We start from the raw sequence: 25,256 nt of genomic DNA on the forward strand, positions 1-25,256 counted from the left end.
GAACCAACATTATTGAATGCCTATTGCCATGTACTGGCCCTGCTCATAGCAAATAAGACTATAAAAGCAATAAAACAAGCAATTTGAGGGCACCTTTCTACAACATCTTTGCCTATCAATATCAGTAACTAACTTTAATATTATTAGATAACAGTTTAACGTTTCGTAATAAACATCACTCCACATCTCCGTAAACCATGTGCTTTTATTACCAGTGCATATTAATAGAGAAACAGAATCATTTGGTGTGACACAAGTTAAAAGAGTGTAAAAGAACACTTGATAATATTGTTGGGCTAATGGTGGCTAATGGGCAGCCAATTGCACACCTGTAAAAAAAGGTGTGTGAGGCTTCCGTTTGGCAACAAGTCACAGAATGGATTAGGTACGTACAAAATGCTAGCCAGTACTCTATAGAACACTGCTTAGACAGTGTTACAACAGCTTCAAAGGGCCCCTGTAATACTGATTAGCAACTAAGCAGTTACAAAATCAACCCATTTGTGACATCATAAATGGACGTGTCCACACAGATGTGCGATGGCTAGCTCGGCCTCTACCTAGCTAGTTAGATAATATTCACTGGGTCGGCTGTTGGGTATAGGGTTGTTGTTTAAATGACTAATCATCATTACCCCCGGTGGTAGAATAGGGGCCCTTTAAGAGACTGGAGTTGTGTCGGTTGATACCATCAACCAACCTCTTGGGTTCATCTGTTCATATGTACCTAGTCCATCTACTGCTGTGGCACCAGCGCTCAAGGGACATTACACAAAACAGACACCGGAGGGAGACAGAGGGACATGTGGCGTCAGTCATGGTGTGATTCAACACGTTGACACAGGCAAACAGATATTTATGAAATGTGGAGCTCTGAAATCCATCATTTTACATGAATGCCATCAATATTAGACGGCGCATTTGATGGCTAATCTCTTCTAATAAATGATGAACTGTTGTAATCTACAGGGGTTCTGATGATGAAGCAAACATACATTGCGAAGCATCTCCTACAAGTCTACCGGTCACTTTAGATCAACCTAAATTTTCTTCAACGACGTTCGACCACAAAGCAAAATTTGAAAATAAATCCACAATGAGATCAGTACACAATGAAGAGCCAATTTCTTCACCACCATGGTAAAGAGAAAATAAATAAATTGTTTGTCTTTCCAATGTGTGGAAGTAATTAAGTATGAAAGATCTGCACTAAATTAATGAGCCACACAGTTCCGGGGATATCGGAGCTTCTAAAAATGGTGGCTTCACAGATAATGGGTTGGACCACCCCGGGCTTAGCCTAGGAAGTCATCATCAACCAAGGGATCTAAATAGAACAGGACTGTGGCAACTACAACTCATCCACCTATTCGTGCTTCAACACCACGCAAAGTTTGATGCTTCCCCCCAAAAAAAAAGATATGAAATTAGAAAAATAAATTTGTAAATGCTGAACTAGTGTAAAAAATTAAATTAAATTAGCCCCCCTTTTTTTTCTTTTTTTTTCCCCCCCCCCAAAAAATACAAAGAAAAATGTAAACATCCCAAAAAAATATTGTGCTGTTTAGATTTTGCAATAAATATGAAAACACTACTTCTCTGCAAGCATGTGCTGGGTACATTTCTCAAAAAACACACTTAAGAACAGCTGCCATACACACTTTAAATGCTGTGGTCTATCCAAAAGGCTGCGCGTGTGTGTGTGTGTGTGTGTGTGCGTGCGTGTACTGTGTGTGAGTGTGTTTCAAAATCGTAGCACATGTATACACGGAGTTGATAGCAATATACACAATATACATTTATGCATACACAGTACATACAGCAAATCAATGCACAGATGGCGTGTGGAGAGCGAGATGTAATGTTGTTGGTTTTCATCATCATAAATTATGTATTTTTCATATACAAAGTGTATCTGTTGCGGTAAAAGCGAAGCGCAGCTCGGTCCACTGACGACACTAACTACGTTTATAGTAAAAGCAGACCAGCCGGGTCAAAGTATGTGCGCGTGTGTGTGTGTGTGTGTGTGTGTGTGCGCGCGTGTGTGTGTGTTCTCGCCCAGGCATTCGGGGCCAAACGAAACGTCATGCATATGGACAAGGTATGGCTCATTATACTCTTTACAGGGGCCATCTTCACCCCCCCCCCTGGGCTCGGATCTTAATACGAGGTTTAGAACACGCTCAATGCGAGTCTGGACAAACCGCCATCGCTCCCTACCCAACACACACCGGAGGCTAGCACGGGATCTGGTGTGTGTGTGTGTGTGTGTGTGTGTGTGTGTGTGTGTGTGTGTGTGTGTGTGTGTGTGTGTGTGTGTGTGTGTGTGTGTGTGTGTGTGTGTGTGTGTGTGTGTGTGTCTTTCGATGGTATTGTTAAATGGCCCCTCCTGTTGACAGCTGTGAGGCCGCTCTTCTGATGGTGGCTTTGAGCGCCCCCTACTGGATATGGAGAAAAGGGACTCGGGCAATTGTAGCTCTAATGGCTCCATGGGGTGTTGACTTTGAGGGGTCCCCTACTCTAGATAGCGGCAAGGGGCCCCGAGCGTTAATATCTGTAAGGGCCTCCATTGATGGTAGCAATTAGGGGCCCCTACCGTCGATGGCTGTGAGGGGCCTTTAGTAATGGTAGATGCCAGGGCCTCTATTGATGGTATTCATTGAGGGGGGGGGGGCCCTATTGATCTTAGCAGTAAGGAGCTCCTTATGATGGAAGAGCTTAGGGGCCCCTAGTGATGGTCGAGGTGAGGGGCCCCTACTGTAGGTAGCGGTACACCTTGAAGCAGTGGTTCCCAGAGTCCGCCACGGCGACGTGGCCGTCAGACGTGAGGGCCAGGCCCTGCGGCCCGTACAGGGGGTCCGCAGACGTGTTGATGTAGGACAGGAAGGAGCCTGAGCTGTCAAAGACCTACAGGGGGACGGACACACACACACACACACACACACACACACACACACACACACACACACACACACACACACACACACACACACACACACACACACACACACACACACACACACACACACACACACACACACACACACACACCATTTTAGGAAAATGTTCCTGAGGGAGATTAAGAGGTTTTGTCCTTCCTCTGTGGTAACTATTAAAATATATGGGAGTTTATCCAGAGGGGGGGGGGAACAGAAAGTGAGAGGAAAGTTCCTTCCAGGGACACATTAAGGGTGCGCACGTCCTTCTGTGTTAAGGCTCTCCTACCTGAATGCGACTGTTTCCCCAGTCCGCCACGATGATGTTGCCGTTGGCGTCCACGGCAACACCGGTTGGAGCGTTAAACTGGCCGTTCCCCTCGCCGTGGGAACCAAACTTAAACAGGAACTCTCCGTCCGCGTTGTATACCTGTGGGGGGGGTGAGAAAGTTTGGTTGGGTCTTTTGTTGTTGTTAGCATCAAGGGGGAAATAAATAGGAAACCAGGGTTAACTCATCGGGCAACGTGTCCGTAAAACAACTGCAATCATAAATAATGTGCAACGAAATAATGTGCAACGTTTATTGATTTATGTGACTTGTTCTCCCATCATTCAAATCAACCAATCGATTGAAAAATCACAGAAAGGAAAGGGGGAGCCTCTATTTGCACTGGAATGTTTTTAGATGGGGTAAATAATGATTAAAAGGTGACATATTATCAGGTGTGAGTGTGATTTGCCTTTACCAGCCGTTTTGAAAATCTGCCTCTTCTGACATCACAAGTGGGCGTGTCCACCTAGATGTGTGCTGGATAGATCAGTCCACCGGCCTACCCAGTGGACTGTAGCAAACGTTGCTCATCTATCCGTCACACATCTAGGGGGACACGCCCACCTATGATGTCATGATTTTCAAACCTAAGCTGGTGGTATAATATGTCACCTTTAATAATAACCAGGGCTGGCCATACCTTCACTGAGTGGTTGTGGAAGTCCGTCACTACGATTTCATTCTTGTTGTTCACTGCTACAAAGTGAGGACCTGAGGGAAGACACGCGGGGGGGGGAGAAGGGAGGAAGACAGGAAGTGTGAGTCATCAGTCTTGAGGAGAGGAAACAGAGGAAGTTATGCGCTTAATATAGATATCCGTGACCAATCCCTCAACAGTATTTCTCCTTGCTAGTGTCTGACTGGGACCGGTGTTATAAAGGTATATCACTGCCATAACAATAATCATCATCATTATTATCAACCTCAGCTTCCATTTGGTTGATGCATTACCTACAGCACTATAGAAAATGACGATTGCATACACTTCTTAGCATGGGTTGGCCCAGTGGGAATCGAACCCCCTGACCCTGGCAACGTTAACAACAAGCTCTACTAATCTGGCTTCACAGAATCAAGACACAAAGACTAATACTAACAGATATGACAATAACAGAAAGGGCATTCAAGTGAAGTCCAAACTCAAGGTTTGGTCCCACACCTAGACACACGCCTGGGCAGTGAATAAGGATTACTTACTGAAGACGGGGCCAGATTTACTAAGCTTTTGATCCGGTGCTATGTTTGCACCGCATTTTTCTAAAAGAAAAAAGGGAGAGAACGAGGTGAGAGGAGACGTCAGAGATGCAAAGGTAGTATGGGCCCAAGGAACAATGAATTACAATATTCATTATTTTCAAGCAGCAACGGAAAATAACATCATAATCTTAAAAGTGTAGGTTCTTTATCACGGCCACAAGCAATGCCTTGGGTGATAGACCTTACCCACCCACCAAAATAATAAATAGTCGTATTAATTTTAACGGGTCAAAAAGTGTTAGTTACTGTATATTTGTTACTCGCTTCAAATAGAAATAAGTCAAGGGAAAGTCTATTTAGTATTCGAAAATTCAAGAACATGATTTTGTCTGACCCGACACGTCTGTTTGCTTTGGGCTCAAGGCAATCATTTTAAGATACTTTTAGTTTTCTGTTGAAGCAATTGGTACCTGAATCCCTTATTTGGGCAAAATAACATTGCACTAGGTAGTCTATCAGTGGTCCAGTAGTGTATAGCTACTAGCTAGCTCGTCACTTTTTAATGTGAAGATCTATTACTTAAGCTAGCTGTTGCTAACGCTAGCTGTTGTGGCTAACACTAGCTCCACAGACGGTACCTGCGAACTGTCTGTCTGAAGTTCCCTTGGCCCCGAACTTGGTGACCAGCTTCCCGTTGGCCTGGAAGATGAAGACGCAGCAAGCCTTGTTGTCCACGGTGATGATGTGCCCATTCTTGTCCACGGCCACGCCCTTGGGTCCCATCAGACGTCCCACGCCTATCTTGCTCTGCCAGGAGCCAAGGGGGGTGAGATCATGAGTTTCATTGCGTTAACTTTCGACGAATACCTCCCTAACCCCGCACTAACCTAACGCCTCACAACCTAGAGAGCAAGGTTGTGTTCGAGAGAAATGCAGCTGTGTTGATGGGCAGGGGAGTTTAAAGCTGTGGCTCGTGTGTTTGAATCCCCATGGAAAGGTAGTGGATTTGATCCCCAGGCCTCCTTACGCAAGATGACGTCACCCTAACCAGCTCCTAAATGACATGTCTCTGAATTCACGGTACGCATGTGAAGAAGCGGCACACGGTTGGATACGTGAATTCTCTTAATGGAGGTCCTTCCTCACCTTGAACTTCCCATCCGAAGAGAAGATGCTGATCCAGTGGTTGTCGTAGTCGGCCACGATGATGTCCCCGTTCATGTCCACCGTGACGCCGGTGGGGCGCTGCAGCTGGCCCGGGGAGCGACCTCTGACCCCAAACCTCATCTTGAACAGGCCGTCGTTCGAAAATATCTGAGAAAAAACAACAACAACATTCCATTAATGCATTACGACTAGGGCCCTGTAAATGTATTCTAAAACACTCAAAGGTTCTGCATTCAATTCACATATTCGTCAAAAATGTTTAAAGTATATTTAAGGTATCAAAAACTACGTTTTATATATATATATATATATATTTTTTTTTTTTAATCGGCCGATTAAATCGTAATCGTAATTTCTCTGAAAATAATTGGCATCGGCACTCAAAAATCAATATCGGTCGGGCCCTAATTACGACTTCATAATTCTGGGTGTGCAGTTAATGTGAATTGTGTAACAATGGAATGAGCTGTAGTTACACCATAGAACTAAGGAAATAAAACACAAGAGGGGAAATACGCCCACTTTGCTATGGAAATCGGCAGTAGTGTGGCGAACTGGAGCGGAAGCTGCCACAGTTAAAGAGCTTGGCCAGCGACAGCATCATGTCGGCTGCACCCACACAGCGCCCCGACAAACCAGACAAACAAAACCATAAAACGATGATTATGGCAAGAGCCATTAAAACGAGATGTTAAAAAGTGACTCATTCTGCTTATATGAAAGCATTACTCCAGCAGGAGTGTGGAGGAGGAGGTTTCTTATTATTATCGTCTCAATTAGTTTTCTAACGACAACAACAACATTCATACTGCACCGGAAAATGAATAGCTTCAATCGGCACCAACTATTATAAGATAATTAAACTTGAGCACTCTTATCGGCAGTGAAAAGATATCAGTAAATCACCAATAAAAGATGGTTAGTTTAATGTGTACCAAAACCATTCATCGTAAAATCGTGTTTTAATGGCCTACCTGTATACACTGGTTGTTGCTGTCGGCGACAATGATTCGCCCATTGCTGGAGGTGGAGATGCCTTGTAGGTTGGTGAACTCTCCTTTATCCCGCCCTCGAGCTCCTGTCAATCAGATCAAGAGGATGAGGTTGATATTTCATGAACATCTCCTCATCTACGGCATATTGTGGATCAGTGCATCACCCAGGCAAGGCAAGTAGATGAGATATGGAAGAGGGTATCGGTATGAGAGAGATTTTACACAAGGTGGGAGAGGGATCATGTAGACGCGGTTTGGGTCCCCACCAATTGTTGGTTGGACTTAGGGGCCTTAGGACCGGACGGAATGTTTGGGTGCTTGCTTTTGGGTGCAGGGGTTTTTGTTGGCTGATAAGTTATGATTTCGGTTATGGCTTTGATCATGGTCTGGATTAAGGCTTGAATTATGCTTTGAGATATGGTTGAGGTTATGGTTTGAGATATGGTTCAGGTTATGGTTTGAGATATGGTTCAGGTTATGGTTTGAGATATGGTTGAGGTTATGGTTTGAGATATGGTTGAGGTTATGGTTTGAGATATGGTTGAGGTTATGGTTTGAGATATGGTTGAGGTTATGGTTTGAGATATGGTTCAGGTTATGGTTTGAGATATGGTTCAGGTTATGGTTTGAGATATGCTTGAGGTTATGGTTTGAGATATGGTTGAGGTTATGGTTTGAGATATGGTTGAGGTTATGGTTTGAGATATGGTTGAGGTTATGGTTTGAGATATGGTTGAGGTTATGGTTTGAGATATGGTTCAGGTTATGCTTTGAGATATGGTTGAGGTTATGCTTTGAGACATAGTTGAGGTTATGCTTTGAGATATGGTTCAGGTTATGGTTTAAGATATGGTTGAGGTTATGGTTGAGGTTATGGTTTGAGATATGGTTGAGGTTATGCTTTGAGATATGGTTGAGGTTATGCTTTGAGATATGGTTGAGGTTATGCTTTGAGATATGGTTGAGGTTATGCTTTGAGATATGGTTGAGGTTATGCTTTGAGATATGGTTGAGGTTATGCTTTGAGATATGGTTGAGGTTATGCTTTGAGATATGCTTGAGGTTATGCTTTGAGATATGCTTGAGGTTATGCTTTGAGATATGGTTGAGGTTATGCTTTGAGATATGGTTGAGGTTATGCTTTGAGATATGGTTGAGGTTATGCTTTGAGATACGGTTGAGGTTATGCTTTGAGATACGGTTGAGGTTATGCTTTGAGATACGGTTGAGGTTATGGTTTGAGATACGGTTGAGGTTATGGTTTGAGATACGGTTGAGGTTATGGTTTGAGATACGGTTGAGGTTATGGTTTGAGATACGGTTGAGGTTATGGTTTGAGATACGGTTGAGGTTATGGTTTGAGATACGGTTGAGGTTATGGTTTGAGATACGGTTGAGGTGATGGTTTGAGATATGGTTGAGGTGATGGTTGAGGTTATGGTTTGAGATATGGTTGAGGTTATGGTTGAGGTTATGGTTTGAGATATGGTTGAGGTTATGGTTTGAGATATGGTTGAGGTGATGGTTTGAGATATGGTTGAGGTGATGGTTTGAGATATGGTTCAGGTGATGGTTTGAGATATGGTTGAGGTTATGGTTTGAGATATGGTTGAGGTTATGGTTTGAGATACGGTTGAGGTGATGGTTTGAGATATGGTTCAGGTTATGGTTTGAGATATGGTTGAGGTTATGGTTTGAGATATGGTTGAGGTTATGGTTTGAGATATGGTTGAGGTTATGGTTTGAGATATGGTTGAGGTGATGGTTTGAGATATGGTTCAGGTTATGGTTTGAGATATGGTTGAGGTTATGGTTTGAGATACGGTTGAGGTTATGGTTTGAGATATGGTTCAGGTTATGGTTTGAGATATGGTTGAGGTTATGGTTTGAGATATGGTTCAGGTTATGGTTTGAGATACGGTTGAGGTTATGGTTTGAGATATGGTTGAGGTTATGGTTGAGGTGATGGTTTGAGATATGGTTCAGGTTATGGTTTGAGATATGGTTGAGGTTATGGTTTGAGATACGGTTGAGGTTATGGTTTGAGATATGGTTGAGGTGATGGGTCGGGTGCTTGGGTTCGGGCGACTCTTTGCAGTGGCGCATTGCGTTCTGCGCGAGGCCCGGCGGCGCCACTCACCCACGCGGTAGATGAGCTCGTCCTCGATGGGGTTCTCCTTCTTCTTGGTGGTGCTGTACATGCTGGACGGCCGCCGCACCGCCTTCTGCCGCACGTGCCCGCCGCCGCCGCTGGGCGACTTCACCCGCCGCTTGACGTCGTCGGGGGACTGCAGCACGTCCGACGGCTTCACGGCCCGCAGGCGGAAGGGGCTGCCCCGGACCGGCTGCTGGTACAGCAGCAGGGAGAAGCTGTACTCGCCCTCCGTGCGCACCGTGTAGCCCACCTCGTACGTGCCGTTCTTATTGTCCACCACCTCCACGTCGGGGCAGCCGGTGCCGTCCGCCGACGTGATCTGGGCGCGCAGCGCCGCGTTGCCGCTGCGCACCAGCTCGCTCTCCTTGTCCTTGGTGGTGACCGTCACCGTGGTGGGCTGGCCCACCAGGGCGTGCCGCAGCCCGCCGCCCGTGGCCACGCTGGTGTGGCCCACGGCGCCCGTGGTGAGGAGCACGCCCAGGTTCTGGATGGAGCGCCGCAGCCCCTCCGTCTCCACCTGGCACTCCAGGTGGCCGTTCTCGTGCGGCTGCTCGGGGAAGGTGTGGCGGGCCAGGGCGCTCACCCGCTCGCTCATCTGCTTCTGCACGAGCAGCACCTCGGTGGCCGAGCCGTGGCTCAGGGCCTGCTCCGTGAAGCTGCAGCTGGCCTGGATGTTCTCCTTGCCGCGCAGGAGCGACGCCAGCTGGGCCTGCAGCACCTGGAGACGGGGACGAGAGCGCCGTCAGCCTGCGTTGGAGGGAGCGCGCCGGTTCGTTCGGGTTTCTGAGTCGACCTCGGAACTAGGGGGGGGGATCTGCAAGCTCATTGGTTATGTGTCCTGGCAGATGGTGTGGTGCCCCTTCTCGTTCAGAAAGATTTTCTAAATGCGGCTAGGGTGATGATGACTGTACAGAAGAAGGCAAGAAGACTGCCACTGATGTGAAGCCTTCTGTGGAAGCTCGCCATTGTGCGCAATGCAAACAACACTGTCCTCCGTCTCTAGTCTGTGATCCTCCTTGAGCAAGATGCCCTAACCCCCCCCCCCCCCCCCCCCCCCCTGACATGCCTCGTTAAATCGTGTCAGCCTATTTAAGATACCGTCGTAGTGCATTGCCTCTTGAAGGACACAACAACAAACCTCTCCAAGGACAAAAGGGAATTAAGAGGAGCTAGCTAGAGAAGGGCCGGGCTGACCTTCTGCTTGGTGCTGCAGATGTTCTCCACCTCAGCGATCAGGGCGTTCTTCCTCAGGTGCATGGCTTTCTCCAGCTCCTCGAACGTGTTGCTGATCTCGGCCACCGCGTCGTTCTTGCGGTCCGTCAGCTGCTTGGAGATCTCGTTCACCAGGTCGATGGCGGCCGTCAGCTGGGGTATCCTGTCAGGAGAGGGGTTGAGAGGGGTCAGACTCGGTCTGGTTTTCCCGAACACTGCTTGCAGGACGTATACATCAGGGGTTTGAAACTTTTTTAAGGCAAGGGATTTGAAGAATGTGCTAAAGCCTTTGCTAGGACTTTCCCTAAACCAAAACACAGATAATCATAGCAAAAGTCTCTCAGGCCTGAATTAATTGGGATCGGCACAAATTGATAGACAAGTCCAGATGTTATTTTATAAAACATGAAATTAAATGTTTTTTTTTATAATTTGATTATTAATCATCATTCCCATAAAAGGGAACCAAGCTTCAGCTTTTGTCCCACAGCGCCCCCTAGTGTAAAAGCCCCCGGCCCATAGATTGAGGTCAGAAACGCAGTACCCAGCGGGGGATATGTACCTGTTGCGGACGGTGTCCAGCTGGTCGTTCAGGGCCGTCTTGTGCTGCTCCAGCACGTCTCGGAGAGGCACGGTCATGTGCTCCCGGTGCTCGCCCTCTGTGCACTCGAGACACATGGCCGTCTCACACGACTCGCAGTAGTACTCCATGACCTGCAGGGGGCAGCATAACACAAACCGAACGGTGAGCTGGAGCACCCTGGGTGGAGGTTAAAGGGGTGTTTGAGGGGATTAATCGCACATGTGCCCACCCCACTCACGTGCTCTCATACACATGCTCATCTGAACCTAGACTTGAAGCTATGGGCGAGTAGTAGGCCCAGGCATAAAGCCCTGGCTGTCAAGTCCTAAACCTGACAGTACTACTAAGCATAAGTGGGCTAAAAAGTCAGTGTTGTTGCACCGTTTGTAAAGGGTGTGGACGGACCAGGCGCGGCCATGGCGTTTATAGTCGCTGTTTGGCCCCTAACGTTGCAGGAGGTCTGCGGCATATGCACAACTGTACGAAACTAGCTTTAAACCTTTAGGTAGCAGGCTTGCCTTGCTCTCGTGGTTGGGACAAGTGGTAGTAGACCTAGTATTAGCAGTAGTGGTAGGCCTACCTTGCCCTCGTGGTTGGGGCAGGTGGTACTAGACCTAGTATTAGCAATAGTGGTAGGCCTACCTTGCCCTCGTGGTTGGGGCAGCACAGTGTTTGTGTTTAAACCTACAGCTGGTAGTAGCCCTAGTATTAGCAGTAGTGGTAGGCCTACCTTGCCCTCGTGGTTGGGGCAGGTGGTACTAGCCCTAGCATTAGCAGTGGTGGTAGGCCTACCTTGCCCTCGTGGTTGGGGCAGGTGGTAGTAGCCCTAGCATTAGCAGTAGTGGTAGGCCTACCTTGCCCTCGTGGTTGGGGCAGGACAGCTTTCTACAGCTGGTAGTAGCCCTACCATTAGCAGTGGTGGTAGGCCTACCTTGCCCTCGTGGTTGGGGCAGGTGGTACTAGCCCTAGCATTAGCAGTGGTGGTAGGCCTACCTTGCCCTCGTGGTTGGGGCAGGTGGTACTAGCCCTAGCATTAGCAGTGGTGGTAGGCCTACCTTGCCCTCGTGGTTGGGGCAGGTGGTACTAGCCCTAGCATTAGCAGTGGTGGTAGGCCTACGTTGCCCTCGTGGTTGGGGCAGGTGGTACTAGCCCTAGCATTAGCAGTGGTGGTAGGCCTACCTTGCCCTCGTGGTTGGGGCAGGACAGTGGCTGCGCGGCGGCCACGGCGCTGACGGACTCCAGGCCGCTGGAGGCCTGGTGGCGGCTGCCGCACTCGGGGTCTCGCTGCAGGACGTCCATCAGGTTGGTGATGAAGAAGTTGTTCTGCAGGGCCGACACGCCCTTCTCCGGGAGGATGGACGTCTGCCGGCACACGGGGCAGGACAGCGTCAGGGACTGAGGCGGGATGTAGTTCTGTAAGCATCTGAAACGGGACGAAAAGGGAAAGGTTAAAAGTCTCTCTCTCTCTCTCTCTCTCTCTCTCTCTCTCTCTCTCTCTCTCTCTCTCTCTCTCTCTCTCTCTCTCTCTCTCTCTCTCTCTCTCTCTCTCTCTCTCTCTCTCTCTCTCTCTCTCTCTCTCTCTCTCTCTCTCTCTCTCTCTCTCTCTCTCTCTCTCTCTCTCTCTCTCTCTCTCTCTCTCTCTCTCTCTCTCTCTCCCCTTAACTTCAACCAGCCCTGCATGTAGTGAAGCCCTAACGGACTATGTTTACTATAAATCCTTGCTCTACAATTGACTGTCAGTAGAGGGCTGACCTGATTCAATTCTGCCTTAATTAAGAATTTAAATACCCTCTTTGCAAGACATTACTTGACTAGGCGTAAAACACTAGATCAGTGAATTTTTGTTAAGTTTCCGTTCAATACATAATTGTCCTGATGGAATGTAGTTTAATTTTATCTAAGCTACCATAAAGCTTTATTACTGACTTTAAATGCCAGACCCCAAGGGAGTATCAAATAGAGACTCTGACATTTATTTAAACTGATTTAAATATCACTCTCATTATACACCGTTTAGGAACGAATGTCATGAATTATACAAATCTAAGGTAATGTGGTTTTGAAAGTCTTCTTGGAGACAGAAGTTTTGGCCCTATAAAAAAAAAGTACCCGTGTTATTCCTAGGTTAGCTGCTGACCTCATAGGAGAGATATGTTGATGACAGAATCACTGGTGTATGGGACTTAATGCTATAATTCATATTATTACATTTCTGTATGAACAACATCCTAACCACTACCACAGTCATGACCTATGGCTTATTATTAAAGGATGACTTCTGGATATTTTATCCTATTTTCACCCATCATTTTGTGTAAGGGATTTATGTACCCAGTATTGAGCAACTGCAGCCGGCATCTGCGAAATGGGCTGAAATGTAATCCTTTGGGGCAAAAGCACCCCCTCAATGTATGTCCTCTGAAAGTGCTTGTTTTTGCTAATGACCGGCTGAGCTTGTCATTTGTGTGTCTTGACAACATTATGGCAAGGATCCCTAAAGAGAGGCGTCACACCAAGTCTCGCTCAAGGGAGTAGTCTCACGCTGAAATCACAGAAGATTTCCCTATTGTCGTCAGAATCTCACGCCACCTCCAACCAAATCTTTTGGCGAAGGCTAAGCTTTTGTAGTCCAACACAACATTTTCCGGCACTCTTCTCTCCAAACCTATCTCACGTTTCTACCCCTCTCTTCCTGCAACAACGCAACTCTTGCGAGATTTCAGAGCATCGTAAAACAACCATTTAACGGATGACTCATAGCTGGATCAAAATGTTGACAAATTTGCCTCATTATTTATACTTTGGGATTTTTAAAAAAAACTGCTGCTAAAATAGCAGAGCCACAATTACTTTGTCTAACCTGCATCCACACGGTTTTAAAACGGTCGCAAGGGTTCAATAAATCCATCATCCATTATATAATTAAACCTTGCAGACCTCATTCCCGTGTGTGTTAGTTTAGGTGTTGCCGCAGGATTTGAAAACCTAACCTTTCAAATTAAACCTGGGAGTTGAAGGCCTTAACTATTACAACACGTTGTTCACAATATGTATGCTGTGATTTGAATTCAGTTTTTGATTACGTTTGAAGTTTAACGCATTTTAAAGTTTCTTTTACGTTTTTTGAGATGTCCTAGCAGGGTGCCGGGACTGATGATGCCCGGGGCCGGACGTGGGGTGAAGAACTTACTTCTCGCAGAAGGTGTGGAGGCAGGGCAGCACCTTGGGGTTGTGGTAGTGGTCCAGGCAGATGCTGCAGACCAGGAACTGCTTGTCTATCTGCCGCACCACCGGGCTGGTACTGCCACTCTCGCGCTTAGCCATAGTGAGAGACATTCACGACCAACTCAGGTACACCGACGGATCGACCTGATCGCTTAACCTGAGGGACCCAGAGACAGAGAACACCAAGTTACACAGATGTCATCGATCCGTCGCCCACTTCAGTACATTTATATTTTCAAAGCACATCAAGTCAAATAAGAAATTACAAAGATAGATGGAAAAGAGGACACAATCACATATTTGTTTATTCAAAATAAATGTTTTAACTGAATTGGTCCAAAGGAAATGTCACACAGAGGTCTTTACTCTGCCCTAGAACTGGGCCATAGAATGCCAGCTCTCCCTAACCTCCAGCCAACTCCGCTGTACCCATAACTTAGCAAGAAGGCATAGCAGTGAGAAAGAGGGTGAGAAAGAGAAAGACAGGGACAGTTAAACAGAGGGTGAGCAAAAGAGGGACAGAGACAGACAGACAGAGGGTGCGACTGAAACAGAGAGACGGAGAGAGAGAAAGAGAGATGCTTGAGGTTTTGAGAGACTAGATTCTACATTGCCATCAGGGTGTCTAATATCTTTCGCCCCATCCTCTCTTGCTCGCTCGCTCCCTCGCCCTTGACCAATCCTCTCCCTTCCCTCTCCCCTCCTCTTCCTCGCCCCGTCCTCTTTCTGGCCGGGTCCAACGCAAGCAGCAGGAACAAGTGAGTCACCACCACCACCGGCCAGGGTTCAGCAGGGACAACAGGAACAAAAAAAAATTACCAAAATAGACTGCACAGCAAAACGCCTGACATGTCAACACTGCCCCGTTTATTCAGCCCAAGTAAAAACACAATAGAGTGACACCGGTGATTTACTTTACGTCATCTTCAACGTAGCCTCACGATTAACGAACGCAACGACAACTACCTAACGAATGTCGACGAAAAACACAACTGAATATCTGTGAAGAGAATAAGATAAATGTCCTAATCTCTCGACAACGAATTATAGTTTTAAATGTTTTGAAGTGACAATTCCTTGATACACGTTACGTTTTTCTCTTGTATTTTATTGCCAGTGAAAGTGTCTTTCAGTGTCAAAGAAAGCGCTATACGAATAATAGCGACTATTACAAACTTTGGGAGGAAGAGCGATCAAGACTGCATGCCCCCCTCTGTGGCTGAAATGAGGCTTATTGACGAGGGAAGCCATTCAAGATAAAAGCTCATTCGGAGGGACACTTGGGTGGAAATAAACACGTCCACGTTGCACAAGACAATCTCCCTGCGTTGTTGTTTGGTGATTTTAATTTGGCGTTTATTGTTGGTCCCACCACAGGAGGCCTTTGGATGGAATTATGGGATAGAAGAGATGCCATTACATGGTACAAGTGTATCAGTGGGTCAAACACAGATTAACGGTGTGATCCAAATGTCACACTACATCTGTCATATCTGTAAAAAACAACAGATTACAGGCCACACACACACACACACTTGTAATCTAATCCGTTTTGTGTGATGTCCACTCAGTAGTACTGAATATCCGCCCACTATAATACTTTTTCTCCTCGATCTCGGCCGTCATTCTGTATAGTGATGTTCAGACCGCCATTCTGTCTGATAAAATATTTGACACAGGATGGTATTACAGTGAAAAACATTTTATTTTGATAGTGGGCTTGGGCTAGAGGAAGTCCTGTCACAACAAGAGCCAAAAGGGGTTTTGGAGACCCAGTTTCCCTGCCGTTATAGCCCGATTGTTGTACATAAATTAAATTGTAACTTTACTTAGTAAGTGAGAGTGAGAGCCAAACTCCTCTGAATGTTATTTTTACAGCCCTTCATCACAGTTCCAGTCTCAAAGGGTATCACAGGCCACACCAACAGAGACCCCCCCCCCCCCCCCCCCCTCATCCAGCCTGCGTAAAGGCTTAAAGGACAACGCCCCAAAACCCAGAAGGAGGAAACCCCTTCTAGGATGGACAAGGAATACAGAAGAAAGGTCTCTCCTTCTAGGGACAGCCAGGCCTGTACCAGGTGCCTACTGGGCATCACTTTTATGAATTTGTTATACATTACATTTAGAGAAAACGCTTTTAGGCGAAACAAAACAAACCTAATAAACAAACCTAATATGGCCCAGATAGACTTAGCCCGGAGCATGGGGTTATCTGAGTGCTCAACATTGTACAATGATAAACCAGCAGCCTCTTCTCTGAATCCATTTGACTGAGAGCAGAACAAAGCTGGTGATAACCATCACAACCACCACCGCACCTCGGCCACACTTCACACTCCACCCACAAATACTAGAGCTGGTCGAGGCGGCGCACCCCGGCAGTGCTGCTCGTCATGCTTCTCCCGTGAGCGGCAGGCCTAGCTAAAATGGCAGTCCAACGTTTTGAAGTCATGCTAGAAAAGTTAAGGAGCCGATGGAATGGGCAAGGCCAGAACGAGTCCCGTTTGCTGGATGGGAGTTTTTCTTTAAAAAAGGAGGAGTTTTAGACAGAACCCTTGAGAACTAAGCTAAACACAAAAACCAAACTAAACACACTTTTCCTGTCGTCCAGCGCAGGGCCTCAAATTGACATTGCATTTCCATTAAGCAGAAGCTTGTATCAGAAGCAAGCAACTCAAACTTGATGGGTCTATTGTTTTAATGGTAGTGCTTACATTGGCTGCATTTACATTTTGTAATTCAGCAGCAGAAGCTTTGATCCAAAGTGACTTTGACATAAGCAAGGTTGAGAACGATCATGCAGAGTAGCTATTTTGAAATGTATCATCACATGTCCCATGTTCCATGGATCTAATGGTTCTCTAATCGTCTCATGCCACACATCATATCTTATATTCCCACGTCCTATCCCTGATCTTCTCAGTCTTTGTTTAGTGAAGCTTACTGGGTCATACTAGTCCAGGTCTGGACTCTACACTTCAAGCGAACAGAGCTCCTTCATTATCTCCCCCAGAGGATGTTATTCTGTCTGTGTCGGCAGGAAGCAGTAGAAAAAAAAGAAAAAAAGAGAGAGCAGGAAATCTTCTATCCCCCCTCCCCCCATTATTCTGGGATCCTATGCCGACCCCCGGCTGTCAGAGATCATACACCACCTGTCTCTCCCTCCCAGGGCGGACAAGGGGGTGGAGACAGCTAGCCGGTGGCTAGCAGCTAGCCTTTCCCTCTCCCTCTATCTTGGTGCAACGACACAGACTTCTCTGGGGATCACCCCCCCTAATGCATTTGCTTTCCAACCAGTCATTACTCTGACGACCCCCACCAAGCCTAAACATACCTGAATAACCTAAACAGAGCCATTTCTGGCTTAAAACTAACCATCCTTAACCCTAACTCTTCAAACCCTTACGTCCACCGTCTTTAATCGTATACTTTCATTTCTGAATCATTCCTGTCGAGTGTGGAGACTGGAGGATAAATTCCTCTCGCTGAAACCCTCTCTTGCCCACTCCCTCACATTAGAGAGAAAGAAATGCAGACTCATAAGCAGCTGTCTCTCTCTCCCCCTCCCTCCCTCCCTCTCTCTCTCTCTCCCTCTCTCCTGCCTTCTCCGAAAAAAAACAAGAAGCAGAGCTCTCCAACAATGACATTCCAACCATGCTTTCAGCTCCTTCCCTCTATACCACGCTCCCTCCCTCCCTCCCTCCCTCCCTCCCTCCATCTCCGTGGCTCTCTCTCCCCATCTCACCACCCCTCTCCTCCTCCGTCATCCTCTCACTCCCCTTCTCGTTAAAAACCTTCTACCCCTCCCTTCCTCTTTCACTTCTGCATCACTCTCCCATGTAAAATTGTCTCTATCTAAGATACAGTAAGTGCAGTAATTTGTGTATTCCACTACGGCACCACACATTTTTTTAAATATCTTTTCAATTTGGCATGTTTTTTAATATATAGCGCATGACCGATCACTAGATGAGTCAGACGGGCCATTCACTGCAATACTACACCAACTTCCCCCCCGCGACCCTTTCCTTCCTTCCTTAAGTTCACGTCTGAATGGCCTCCGATGCATGACATCACCAGGAAGCTGACGAGTGGTCCCGCTCCTACGGCTCCTCCCCTTCTGTGATTTCACTGCGTGTAGAAAAAAACTGTTAACAGGCTCTTCCTAACCGAAGCCAGACAGCCCGTGTTGAAATAGAGAGGAGATAAGTGAAAAAGGTATGGAGTTCAGGAACAAACAAGCGGAACAGTCATAGTGAACTTTGAGCCCAATAACGTGTTGTTCTACACACTGCCCGGGGCTTTAGGTCACACACACACCTCAGAGGTTGTACAGACTGGTGGACAAGGCTGTGTTCTGCAGTAGAGGCAAGCCCACTGGGTTAGCCACGCTTAGCCTCAGCCAGGACTGTAATTAAACTGTTAAATGAGCTAGAAGAAAAGCCTCAACTGCTTTGAGGGGGCAAGTGGCAGGCAGGTGATATCCCTTCTGAACCTCCTTCATATAAACACCCATTATAGTCGTACGCTGTCCTAGGCTACAATTTCAGAGAATACAAGATTCATAATATTCGGAGATATTGCAGTGTTATATACATCTTTCGACGAAACTACGATACACTGCACCTCAGACGGCTTCCTGAGAAACACGATCTTGCATTCATAAGCAAGATATATTGTTGAATCAATCCATCACGAAGAACCACGTACTAATGTTATAATACCTCATTTCCCTTCGGCTAGTCAACCCCCTCTCCCCATCCTTTGTTTATGGTTTCCTAAAAAAACGGCGTGATCAGCAGTTAGTACAGTAGGGGTTCATTAATCACCCCGGTGGAGCGGGAGACACATGGGAGAAGTGTACATCTGCCCACCAGAACGTTGCTTCCACATCCAGGCTCACGTCCACGTGCTCGCTCCGGGAGAACGGATGCTAATCCACCGTGTGACCGTGTCCCACCACTGTATCCATTCACGGACGACGTGTTGTTAAATAAACAGTGTCATCATCCACACGCGGCAATGGCCAGCTCATCGGGAACAGTTGGGAGGAGGTGGAGGAGGAGGAGCCCTTTCCAGGGACCACTCACCAGCCACCCTAGGCGCCTCTTTGTTAATCTACTCCCCCTCCCGAACTTAACTGCCATTGTAACGAAGAAGGACCGGATTTCCTAGGAGTTGTTCAACTAATTCACACTGGGATCCACCCGCAAAATTTGAGTGTGTCCATGGGACACACCTACAGCACACACACACACACACACACACACACACACACACACTCAGAAAACTCACAAGTCCGCCAGAATTGTATCCCCTTCATTACAGGGGTACTGCGTGTTGTCGGGTCGCAACTCGCCTCCAACTGGAATGCGATTCGCCACCCATTCTGGGTCTCTTGAGTTGACCCATACTTTAAGAAACCTTTAGTCAACCTCATTCCTCATGCCTTAAGAGCGCTTTACTCGAGTCTACATAGTACCACCGTCCCGAATGTACGCAGTCACTGGCTGTTACAGCGTTTGTCCTCCACTTCTTGGGGTTGCCGGTTCAAGCCCCACAGCTGCCAAGTATTGGTGAGCTGTCATGACAACCGCACGTTGCGCCACCTGTCCACCTCCGCTGGGCGGTCGCCACTCCGCTCAGAGTTCTACTTGTCCTTACGGTCCTTGCTGCACTGTGACTGCTCTGCCGTCTGGGTGAGCCCTCAGGTCTCTCAGACAGTCACAACACACCATCTCTGAGTGTCACCTCCCATGACACTCACAGCCACCACGCCCACCCAGCGAGGGGACACCCATCAGTACCTTATTATTTATTCATTTCACGTACCGATTAAGAAGCACATGCACACATGTATTCCTGGTGGTTCTCATTTATATATTTCATCTTTTTCTGAGATAGCACTCTGCTCCGCTGAGACCAGTGGTAATACAGTGACCCCCCCCACACAGGTCAGAGCCTTTTGTTACAGTAGATCGGTTTAAGAGGATTTCAGGAAAGGAAACAACAGCGCCTTGTTTTAATAAGCCTGGATGTGATCCGTCTTTGACTCGGTGACCATGCAAGAGCCACGCCCGGTCAGCTTATCTCTCCCTAAATCCCCTCCATTCATAAAGTGTGACGCATCATTACGCATGGTCTGCATGTCCCGTAGTTACTGTATAAAATACTCCTGTACAGTCGCAGTAGTTTATGGTCATTAGTCCTATTTATCGAATTTTCTTTTGAATGTTAGCCTGTGAAGCCACTGGTAAAGCTGTGATTGTGCTAAAGGTATGTATAGATACGTTCAAATTAAATCTGCAGACAACTCTGAAGTCTATGAAAGCCCTCGCTGGCAAGGGCGATCAGCTTCCAAAACCCAAGACCAGAGAGGAAAGTTAGATCTGGAAGAGGAAATCTTCCAGGGTGGTTAGAAACAGCAGATGCTGTGTGGGCAGAATATGGTGAACAGATCAGCAAGAAAGGAGATATTCTTCACTAGGTTGACCTACTTATGAATTCTTGAATAGTCTTCATCCATTTATTAGCCCATTTAATTGATTTATGCTTATTCTTGCCAAGCATTAAAAGCTTTTTTTAGAAAGCCTTTACCTTACCCGTGTTAGGTAGCGTTAAATGCCAAGTAGCCTAAGATTCTAAGCCCCCTTACATGCCATGTACTTTGATATGCCAAGTACCACAACATGAGCATAAGCACACCAACACGCCAAGCCCCCTCAAACTTCCAGCAAGGTACTCTTATGCAACTACGTGCACCCTAAATGCTTTGTATGTGATATCCTCCACATACACCGAAACGTTAGGACTAAACGTATCCCTCTTCCTGGTCGTGTTCGATTCTAGCCCAAGTCATGTTATAGTGAATAAGACCGATTGGTCTGAACTGAGGTGTTTTTGGGGCTCTCTGGATTTGGAGAAGTGCCAGTCTGGATCCCCTCTAGAAAAAACCTGTCCCACTAAACGCAGGATCCACCCCCAACACTCACCGCCTCAGACGATCGTCTCCGCAGTTATGCAAGCACTGCTACACATGCATTAAACCATTAAGAAGCTAAAACTGCAAGCTTAACGGCGGATGTTAAAGGAGCTATATGTAACAAATCGACTGTACTTAAAAAAATAAAATGACCGTGAAGTTTCATCAGCGATTAAGAAAACGTGCTGTATTGAAGACGCAATATTCGATTTTGTTTTGTCCTGTGCGCGCTACACTATTCTCTCAATGCCACAGCCAATTTCCACACTACGAGATGCCAAATATGCTACTGAGCTGGTTTATAATTAGAAAACAAATAAATTGAAAAGGTTTTACGTTATAAATGTATAGTGTAGGCCTTGTTGTTGCTTGTTGTAGGTTGAGGACCTCCTGTCTGAGGAGGATGGGTGGGCAGAGAAGACCACTCTCTCATATTGTGAATTTAGACTTCACTACCCGTTGTAATGTTACAGAAGGCACCTTTAACTGCTACTGCCATGGTTGCTAATGTCATACCAGTCAGTTAGGTCAAATAATGCTTCCTGCCCGAAGACTCAGTGAGTATAAGCAGTTTTAATAACACACTTTTTTATGCAAGCTTGTGCCAATAAACAGAAACTGATCTAATTATTAAATCATGGTCAAAAGGTAAGTATAAAAAAAATTAAGTCTAAAAAGTATTTTTTTGTGGACAAAATCCAGGGTTAGACATGTATTTGTATTGTCTGGTTCTAATGGCTGGTGTTCACTGTTGTTATACCTAGTACCGGTAGTACAAGATAATCTTGGAGGCCATCTCAGGTCACGAGACTGGTGCACCCTGTACACCCGGTCTGAGAGCTGCTGTGCGTCTGAGGCTCCATCATATGACCTGGATGGTTAGGAAGAGGACAGCAGGGCAGCTGGAGAGATAAGCCGAGGAGAGCGTTGTTCGACTGAGACTGACGGACAGATGGACAGACTGGCAGACGGACCGCTAGACGGACCACTAGACGGACAGTCCAATGGAGCGAAGGACGGGCGAAGAGAACGGGCAAACAGCCAAACCAGTGAATGGACAGGAAAGACATACACTTGAAAATAAAGGCTGGCAAACGGTAAGTTATACTGCCAAACAGACAGACCGGTCGTCGTCATGGTTACATGTGAATCCACTGCAGAGTGCTGGGCATGTCTTAGCCAGCCACACACACACACACACACACACACACACACACACACACACACACACACACACACACACACACACACACACACACACACACACACACACACACACACACACACACACACACACACACACACACACACACACACACACACACACACACACACATCATTTGCCTCTTCACCGTGCAGAGGGAGTGGGCTGTGTGTCGTTCCAATACCGCGATGAGATTATGTGACTGAAAATGACAGATGTGACTAACTCTCCATAATACATCTCTGCCTGGGGTTACCTGAAGAGCCCTCAAAAGGAGAGGAATATTTTGAGAATACTTTTCATATTTTATGTTGAGATACAGCTCCTATCCTAAAATCTTCATGTGTCTGCATTAGAACAACAATATGATTACTATGATCACTATGATTATTAAAACAGCACTAATTAATACTTACTCTCAGCCCAAACCCTTGTATCAGATAAGACAAGGCCGTCTGTATGTAGCCTAAACAGACGGTGACGAGTCGGCTTCGGTGATTGGTTTGATGAAGTCAAGCTGGCCAAAAATAAAAGACTTGTGTCAGCGGGACAAATGATAAACTATTCATGGCTTGGAATCACTCTGTGGTTTGAGGATCAATGATGTCGATGTAGTGAGGAAATGACTACTTCATCCTTCTGTAGCTGATCAATGGTCAGTAATCGTACAGGATCAGCGCAAAAGTATAGATTGTACCCCCCCCCCTCCCGCCCAAGGATATTATTCAATACAAACCACAAATGGAAACAAAAACAGCAAACAACAAAATGGCAAAATTATCAAAGAAAAAGGCAGTGCAAACGGAGGACCAATCCAAACACGAATACGGGATTTAGAAAAAGGACTACTTTACAGACTAGTTATACTAGATCACTAGTAGAAATGAGACAATAATGTCTCCCGCTTCAGCAAAACATTTGTCGTTTGGTGAAGGGGTACTTGAGGTGTATTCATGTGGTTGTACATGAGACTAAAAAGTGTGTGCAACACTGCTTTAAAGCTGGAGATACTATTTAGATGCTGTGTTTGTTCATAGTGTTGGCGTTAAGGACTGCAAACATGTCACCCCCACAAAGGTGTCATGACGCCACACACTCGAGCTCCACTATTAAACCAACAGTGCAAACCAGAGGGTCTGTTATCGTTTGAGCCTACTTGATCCACCACACTTGACCCCATTTGATCTGGTTCAGCATTCTTGATCGGTTTAGAATACTTGAGTGATCAGCCAGTCCATGTGATTGTTTGCATGGAGATGCATTTTAGTTACTCAGTGACAGTAACAGCCAAAAACTGCTTCAGTGCATAGTAGCAGGACAGTCCTTGACTCAAAGCTGAAAGGATCCGATCCCCAGTGTCCTCACGAGTAAGCATCATTGAGACAAGGATGCCTCACGCGTGACCCCTTACAAATACCTGCTCATATTTTTTTTCTATTGAATGCTAATTTTTTCCCCAATTACATGCAACCTTTATCCAACAACTGAATTATTTTTTTAAGGGGAATTAAGGGTTTCATACAATCAAAACAACCTGTATTTTTAAATAGATGAAAGCTATATGATGAGGCCAAAATGAAATTTCCTCATCCCCAATATATTTGAAAGAAAACACGAGGTCAAAACGCCTATATAGCCTATCATGAAGCCTATACTTAAACGGGCTCCCGCAGAATGTTGCAATCGAGGATATCAACAAATTAAATGATGTCTTGGGAAAGTTGGACGGACAGGCTACTTTTTTCCACCCCCACCATAAAAAAAAAAAGGCTGCAGAAGCGTAAACAAGTTCATCGCATTTATATTAGACCCTGTGTGGTCCAGGCCCTGCTCTGTCCACCTGCTAGATGCATGAGTTGATGGTGGATATAAGAAGCAAGAGAGACCCTAGGAGGAGGAGAGAGAGTGACGGGCAGCAGCCGGACAGACTGTGCCTTGAGGGGAGGGGAGAGGAGAGGGAAGGGGGGGGGGGGGGGGGGGGGGAGAAGCCGGAGAAAGCTTTTCTAACAGAGAGCCACACTTTCCAGGCAGCCGAATGTCAACCCCTACCGCATTGTAGGCCTACCCTCTAAACCCTATTCTACGGAATTTTTCCCTTTCTAATAAAAAACGCCCAATCAATAGCATTCCGCCCCAACCATCTGCCCAGCCGTAGCGGCAGACAGACAACCCCGGGATGATGCTGCAGTAGCCTACGAGGCAACACAAGCAGCTGATCTACAAAGGCCTAGCCCCGGGCCTCTACTGCACCGCGTGTGTAGGGTGTGTGGGGTGTGTGGGTGTGTGTTCAGCAACAAAAAAAAAGCACAAAACGACAGAATAAACCTCTAAACAAAAGCATCTTGATGACGGCGGCACAGCCCGCACACTGCAGCAGACATGCCCACCTGCCGCTCAGCAGATAAAATGGAGCTGGGGGCAGTTTGAGGAGAGACAAGAGAGAGATGCTGCCAAGGGAGGTGTGAGGCCTTAGCCCAAACAGTTACATTTGATACATGAAGGTTATTTTTTTTCCTTGAGCTTTAACAGTGATGAATGTAATCGCAGAGTAGGGGCGCCGGGGATCAGCGGTCAGGCTAGCATCCCGTGATTTCGGGGCATTACAAATTCGCGGATGAGACGCTCCGATAAATTATTCATTACACCTCCCATTCCACTTATTGTTTGGAGGAGAGCGAGGGGGGGGGGGGCGAGAAAATGGCCTCGTATTATTTTTTTTAACGGTACTAAGAGAATAAGTAGAAATGGCAGAGCGACACAAAGGGAGAATGAGCCGATTGTACTCACATGAATCCCGTGCGGGAGACAGCGGGCTGGGCATAAAGCGGCCCATTGTCAGTGTTGTATTCCTCTCGCGGAGCGTCTACCACACAGCGGACAGCCGACACTAATAAAAGGGCAGGGGCTGGAAGGGAGCGACAGCCAGGAAGAAGGAAAAGGAGGCGTATGTGTGTGTTAAAACACACACATACGCGCCCACCATTGGTCGAATGGGTGCAAGGGAGCCAATCTCAGGCGGAGGGGCGTGGTTTATGTAAATTCGTTTGGAGTATAACGGAGTTTGGGCTGCTGCAAAGGGGCGTGGCCTCCTCCTGGAAAGGGACCGCCCACTTTTTGCCCATACAAGGACAATAGAGTCGTATTTTAAACACCTTTGTGTTTTGATTGTGGGGTGTATATACGAGATATGTCACGTAAGACATGCAATAAACCCGTCTGGCCTAATGGCAACAATAACGGCAACTCAAATCAACTCCATTACTTCAGT

The 25,256-nt window shown here is 46.6% G+C and overlaps 1 protein-coding gene across 3 annotated transcripts; it reads right to left on the bottom strand.

The window, feature by feature from the left end:
* Window positions 1-185: 185 nt before the first annotated feature.
* Window positions 186-24,917, bottom strand: LOC132474369 (tripartite motif-containing protein 3-like). 3 transcript variants are annotated; one of them, XM_060075008.1, is made up of 13 exons: window positions 24,776-24,917; window positions 13,768-13,959; window positions 11,757-12,000; window positions 10,557-10,708; window positions 9,977-10,157; window positions 8,768-9,500; window positions 6,607-6,710; window positions 5,612-5,779; window positions 5,104-5,272; window positions 4,466-4,525; window positions 3,909-3,979; window positions 3,226-3,366; window positions 186-2,907 (listed from the first exon to the last, which is right to left on the bottom strand). In XM_060075008.1, exons 2-13 carry the CDS (start codon window positions 13,911-13,913, stop codon window positions 2,755-2,757), a joined length of 2,322 nt encoding a protein of 773 aa, XP_059930991.1. In that variant the 5' UTR covers window positions 13,914-13,959; window positions 24,776-24,917; the 3' UTR covers window positions 186-2,754. The 3 variants fall into 3 exon arrangements, with proteins under 3 accessions (XP_059930991.1, XP_059930992.1, XP_059930993.1); XM_060075009.1 differs by lacking the exons at window positions 11,757-12,000; window positions 13,768-13,959; window positions 24,776-24,917 and adding an exon at window positions 11,432-11,458; XM_060075010.1 differs by lacking the exons at window positions 11,757-12,000; window positions 13,768-13,959; window positions 24,776-24,917 and adding an exon at window positions 11,158-11,193.
* Window positions 24,918-25,256: the final 339 nt, after the last annotated feature.

Source organism: Gadus macrocephalus, chromosome 16 (genome assembly GCF_031168955.1).
Source record: "Gadus macrocephalus chromosome 16, ASM3116895v1".
NCBI classification, from domain to species: domain Eukaryota; kingdom Metazoa; phylum Chordata; class Actinopteri; order Gadiformes; family Gadidae; genus Gadus; species Gadus macrocephalus.